Source organism: Lolium rigidum, chromosome 7 (assembly GCF_022539505.1).
Source record: "Lolium rigidum isolate FL_2022 chromosome 7, APGP_CSIRO_Lrig_0.1, whole genome shotgun sequence".
NCBI lineage: Eukaryota > Viridiplantae > Streptophyta > Magnoliopsida > Poales > Poaceae > Lolium > Lolium rigidum.
The window spans coordinates 312,563,700-312,569,493 of NC_061514.1; the positions used below are offsets into that span (position 1 = coordinate 312,563,700).

Here is a 5,794-nt window from a genome sequence, read left to right on the forward strand (position 1 = left end):
TTACCTATGAGCATATGAACAGTCTTAATTACTTTTGAACCGTGTCAAATGAAATTCAAGGAAAATTGGACCAGATGCACAACACTGAGTGCAAAATGAAATAACAATGTCAAGGACATACTGCGATCGGGATCTCCGCCTCCTGCCGGCGGCGCCTCCGGGCCGCCCGCCTCCGTGGCCTCAGAGCCATGGTCGCGTGGTGGTTCCCGGTCCCTGCCGGCGGGAGGGCTCCATCCTCACGGTTTTTTTTGTGTTTTGCTAGGTTTTGCGTCTTCTTTGGAGAGATCAGGCGGCGGCTGCTCTTTGAAGATGGAATAAGGTTCCCCCCACCCAGCCTCCGCTCCAACGACGTCCCTAGCGTTGTTGGAGGGGGTGTGGAGGTTTGTCTCTGGTGGATCTCGTCAGATCTGGCCGGTGTGTGTCCGCGGTGGATCCGGTTGGATCCGATCGTCGTTCGTCTCCGTTTGTGTGTCAGAAAATTAGAGGCTTCCGATCTATGCATCTCTTCATCGGCGGCGGTTGCCGTGTGCTGGTGCGCTGGTCCTCTCGTGGCCGTAGCACGACGACTTCCCGACCTGTCTTCTACAACAAGATTCGCCCGGCTCCGATCATGGAGGGGTGATGGCAGCGGCGCGCCTTCGGCTCGCTCTAGTGTCTGTAGTCGTCGCTAGGTGGTCTTCGGACCTAGATGTAATTCTTATTGCTTCTGGTGTTCTTTGTATCGCCTTGATTGTTGATGAATAGATTGGATGTTTTCTTCGCAAAAAAAAAAAAAAAAAGGACATACTGCGATAGCATATTACCTAGACAAAACTGATTCCATTTTTCTGTTCCGGAGCTTCCAAACCTCAACACCGTTCTTAGCATAAGCTTCAGATTCTCAATCCTGTAACACCAACTTCATTTTAACAAAAATACTCAACTGCACAACACTTTGTTGAAGAGTACACCCTTTTAAATTTAGTTTTTATTTGACCATATCATTTAGAACATGTTAATGGAAAAATATTGGTAACTCCTATACCCTATAAAATGGTCAGCAGGGGATGCTAAAACAAGATGTTGGTCAACGTGATCCTGTATCATTCTGATGCAGCTAAATGTAATCTACTCCTTGAACTTGACAGTAGATTTTCTATTTCAGTGCCTAGTCCTAGTGTGTTTGGGAATGCAGACAACATTATGTATGATTGAATATATATTGACAACTTCTGATAATTTCCGATATCTATGTGAAGTATGGCATAATTTCCTATCTACATTGTGTATTCAGTTTCAGAAAAGTGTGAAGTCGTTTTACAAATCTTTACAGTGCAAGCAAGGTTCAGGTTCAGTTTTAGTTTCAGCTACTCCTTGCCACAGCTAAACTGTTCTAGGTAACCTATTAAAACTTGCACTGAACTAGCTGGAAGCAATGGCAACAAACTGTTATTTTGCTAACAATTTCTCAATATAATGCTAAGCAAGTTACTCCTCACTCTGGTTTCAGTACTAAAATGCTAAGCAAGTTACTCCTCAATAGATCATACTCCAGTACTACCCACCAAGACTATAGCACACGGCCACACACCACACATCACCAATTCTGGAGCAAAAGAACACTAGAAATAATGTTCTGCTCACGAGAACTGATTTATCTCCGAGAGCAGATGGGTATAGCACCACATGGCAAAGAGAATCTGAGGTGCGCTCTTGACCTCCCACTGATTAATGCTCCAAAAAATTCTGCTCCTGCATCCTTCCCGAAGAAAACCAATGAGAACTCAGAGAGAACCGGCAAATTAATGTCCATTAACAGTTTCAATTGCAAGTTGCTTCGCTGTTGACTTACCTCTGATACAAACATAGGAAGATTGTTCAATTCAGCCAAGATACTGCGGAGAGCTGCCGGCGCTGGAGACGGCCGTCTTGATGCGCTCCACAGTGCAGGTGATGAGGCTGTTCAAGGCCGCCACAGCCCTCTTCGTCGTCTTCATCACGGGGTTCTCGACGAGCTCCCCAACATTTCCCTCGACCTAGAGCTTCTCCTCATCATCCATGAGCATATCGGCCAGCGCTGCTCCCAAATCCAGCACGGCGGCATCGGGAAGCAAGGCAGTGGCCATGTATTACACAAAAAATTCAAACCTTGGAGAGAAAATTCCAATCTTCGCAGTTGGGAGGGGGAGCGGCGCGAGGGAGGGCGACCGGCGCGGGAGAGTTCGACGACGTAGGTGAGCAGCAAGGGCGGTGTTGTGGGTATACTTCATGGGTGTACCATCGACAGTGGCTAGGTCCGGCAAACCCGGGTGGCCCACAGATGGTGATGGTGGCATACGGCCCATCGGGCGCCCAGTTGATGTTGATCAGGATGGAGAAAGTCCAGCCCAAAAACAAGAAACCGGATCTGGAAGCTAGATGCTTAGTAGCTAACTTCCAGGTGAATATCTTTACTTTGGGAGGTACATTTGCACTCTAAATAGTATTCCATAGACTTCTATCCCCATTCAGATTTCCATTTGAGTTTGATGATTATTGGATCTGAGATCAAAGGCCAGGTTATAGGCACTCTTCACTGTAAACATGCCATGTTTTTTTTGGATCTAAGATATGAAATCATCCTCGTCAATTCGTGGCAAGAGAATTTTGAGTATTTCCTCGGCATCATGAGGCATAATTTTTTTCCTTACCAAATCTTCCTTCCATGACCGGTCCTCGTGATTTATAAGCTTATCTACTTGTCTAAATCTCGAGTTTGTCAAGTTTGCAGTGACTTTCATGTCTCCCCTTGGGATTTAATGATCTCTCCAAATCCTAACTTTCTTCCCGTTTCCGATATGCCATAATATGCCCTTTTTCAGGAGCTCGAGACCGTACATGATACCTTGCCAACAGGGTGATGAGTTCCTAATAAAAGCAGTACTGTTAACTCTCCATTTGGGTAGTATTTTGCTTTTAGTAACCTGTCTCCAAGCCTATCTAGCCAACAATGCTTGATTGAATAAATGGAGATCACTGAAACCCATTCCGCCCTACCCTTTTCTTCTCGTAACTTTATCCCAGCTCATCCAATGCATTCTTCTCCTCTCATTTTTATCACCCCACCAGAAGTCTCTTGTCAATTTCATGAGATCTTCACACAGTCCCTTTGAGAATTTGAAGTTTTGAACACACTCATATGGAGTAGGTAGTAATGGCTTGTATCACTGATTTAATGAGAACATCCTTTGCTCCACTAGAGGAATATTTTTCTACAAGATATTTTACATGTTCTAGTCGTTCAAGATCCATCATAATTCATATCACACGCTAAATGTTTAATACAATCCTAGGAGAGGAGTGAGAAGACGAAACAATTACGTGACAGAATGAACCGTCATGGGTCTTGGTTTGCAGCGCTTGGACCTGAACCTGAATTCCGTTACTGCGTTAGCAGTCAAGGGGCCTGGGCACAGGTTGCCACCCAGCGCAGAGCTGAATAACCTCCTTGAGAGCCGGCGATGCCGCCTCCATGGTCCACTTGTCGTAGTAATCCTCCGGCCTGAAGACGCTCTCGACGCCTGGGCCGTCGACTAGGCACGGCAGCGCCCCATGAAGAAACGCGTCGCCTTCCGACCTGATCGACCCAGCCGCTGTTTCTTCCCTGTCAGCAGCCTGCACCGGCAAACACACTAGTCAGCTCTGCAAGTGCTCAATGTGCAAGAAGCTGAACTGAAGTACCTTTTCTGGCATGTATTTGAAAACCGTCTTCTTCTCTCCTCCTTCGTATATGTTAGACTGAGACACAATCTGCAAACGGCAGAGGTGTTTGCTACTTCATTAAAATGATGATCTCTGAATGTTGTCGATTCCAAGCATATGAAACCGCGCGTAAATGAGTTACCTGAGCTTCGACGCTGGCGCAGACAGCGTAAATGCCCCAGTTCCTGGTGTAATTGTTGTAGAGGTGAACTTTGCCGAACCGTAGGCGCGGGTGCCTCTGCCGTGTGCCGTCGAAGAAGCAATGGTGGATGGTGACCCTGATGCATCTGTCGCCGACGTGCGTGGGGTCTGCGCCGATCAGCATCGTCTTGTCATGCCTTGCGAAGTGGCATCTGCGCAATGCAGTCACATAGACAGACACAGCTAGTTAACATAGCTTCCATTTAGCAAAATCAGTAAAGTCACATAGGAAGGCACAACTATTGGTTAACATAGCGTCCGTTTAACAAAATCACTGAAGATTGCCGTGAAGTTATTCAGAGAAATCAAACAGGGACAAGGACAAAGAGTACACATAAAGGTACCTTGAGACGGTGATGTCGGTGCTCTGCCTCGTGATGTCGATGAGCCCGTCGTCGTAGTCGGCGAGTGAGCAGCGGTCGATCCAGATGTTGGTGGAGTTGGGCTTGATCTGGATGCCGTCGACGTCGTGGCCGCGGCCGCCCTCGAACTCGAGGTTGCAGACGATGACGTGGTGGCAGTCCTTGAGCTGGAGGCCCTTGCCGGCGAGCTTCACGCGCTGGCCGCGGCCGTCGATGGTCTTGTGGGAGGAGACCCGGAGGTAGGTCTGGAGGTGGATGGTGCCGGAGACCTCGAAGACGACCCACAGCGGCTCCTTGGCGCGGCACGCCTCCCGGAGCGTCCCGTGCCCGTCATCTGCAAGATCGGCCGGTTAAAGTTGTGAAATTTGGGGAGAGTGATAGGTGGGAAGGGCGGGAGGGGGAGACCTTGGAGGGAGGTGACGTGGTAGAGGGCGCCGTGGAGGCCGCCGACGGCGTGGCGGCCGAAGCCCTCGGCGCCGGCGGCGAGCGCGCGGAGGGTGCGGTCGGCGTCGGCGTACGGCAGCCGCGGGTGACAGGGGCGGTGGGCCTCCGGGTGCGGCTCCATGTGAGGGCAGGGGAGGTAGGCTGCGGCGGCGGCGGCAGGAGGCGGAGGGCGGGAGGCGGGGCTGGAGGAGATCCAGCAGCAGCAGAGGCGGGAGAAAGAGGAGGCGCCCATGACAGGAACGAGGGTCGACGAAATTAGGCCGAGCGCCCGTGCCGCCGCGTAGATCGGGCTGCACTGGGTTGGATTTCACCAAATTTGGAGACGAATCCAAACGCACACTCTCTCAGCACTCAACCAAGTCTTTTTCTTTCTTTTCTCTATTTTTTGAAAGCCAGTGCATATGCATATTTCCTTGCTGTTTCTTTTTTTTTCTCTGTATTTTTCTTTGTTTTCTTAAATTATAGTATGATGCTATGTAGCTCTCACTCCCGGTGGGTCAAATTTCACCATTTAATGTGCATCTACCCAATTATTTAGATAGACCCCATTATCATTTAAATCATTTTCTTGCTAGTACCACCATGGACCAGATATTAATAAACGTAAATGTGGACCAGCTAATATGGATACAAATATAGTACAATATCAAATTATGTTTTTAAGTGAAAAAAGTTGTTTGATGTAATTTTGTACACACGCGCATGAGTGTGGGTGCGTTCTGGACCATTGATTATTCATCGAGATTCCCACTCGCTTTGTTGGTTGAAAAGATTCATTTCTTTCTTCTCCTTTTATCTAAGTCTCAAAGCAAAACGGACGGTGAAAGAAACACCTACACCCATATATGTAAGTACAAAGATATTTTGAGTATTTCCCATCCCAAAGATTTTGCATAATACATCTTAAAAATAAACTTTGCTGGAGGCGTCTACATGTGCCCCTTCTGTAAGACGCATCTCGGCGCCACGGACTTCAACTGCTTCTTGAACCATGCCGAAGCCCTTGGCTCCTCTCGCCATAATGTGTGAACGGTCGTGAACGTGTTTTCGTTCATGGCTCATCACAA

General features: G+C 48.2%; 1 protein-coding gene across 1 annotated transcript; it reads right to left on the reverse strand.

Moving 5' to 3' along the window:
* Nucleotides 1-3,158: 3,158 nt before the first annotated feature.
* LOC124675075 (probable pectate lyase 4) lies at nt 3,159-5,106 on the reverse strand. The gene is made up of 5 exons (XM_047211143.1): nt 4,689-5,106; nt 4,266-4,617; nt 3,863-4,073; nt 3,700-3,768; nt 3,159-3,633 (listed from the first exon to the last, which is right to left on the reverse strand). Exons 1-5 carry the CDS (start codon nt 4,957-4,959, stop codon nt 3,409-3,411), a joined length of 1,128 nt encoding a protein of 375 aa, XP_047067099.1. The 5' UTR covers nt 4,960-5,106; the 3' UTR covers nt 3,159-3,408.
* Nucleotides 5,107-5,794: the final 688 nt, after the last annotated feature.

Excerpts from the sequence above, each read along its gene's own strand:
- LOC124675075 (XM_047211143.1), bottom strand. The coding sequence starts at position 4,959 with ATGGGCGCCTCCTCTTTCTCCCGCCTCTGCTGCTGCTGGATCTCCTCC. Across the intron at positions 4,074-4,265 it reads ACCGACATCACCGTCTCAAG|ATGCCACTTCGCAAGGCATG; the intron begins GTACCTTTATGT and ends TGCATTGCGCAG. Across the intron at positions 3,634-3,699 it reads TCAAATACATGCCAGAAAAG|GCTGCTGACAGGGAAGAAAC; the intron begins GTACTTCAGTTC and ends TTGCCGGTGCAG.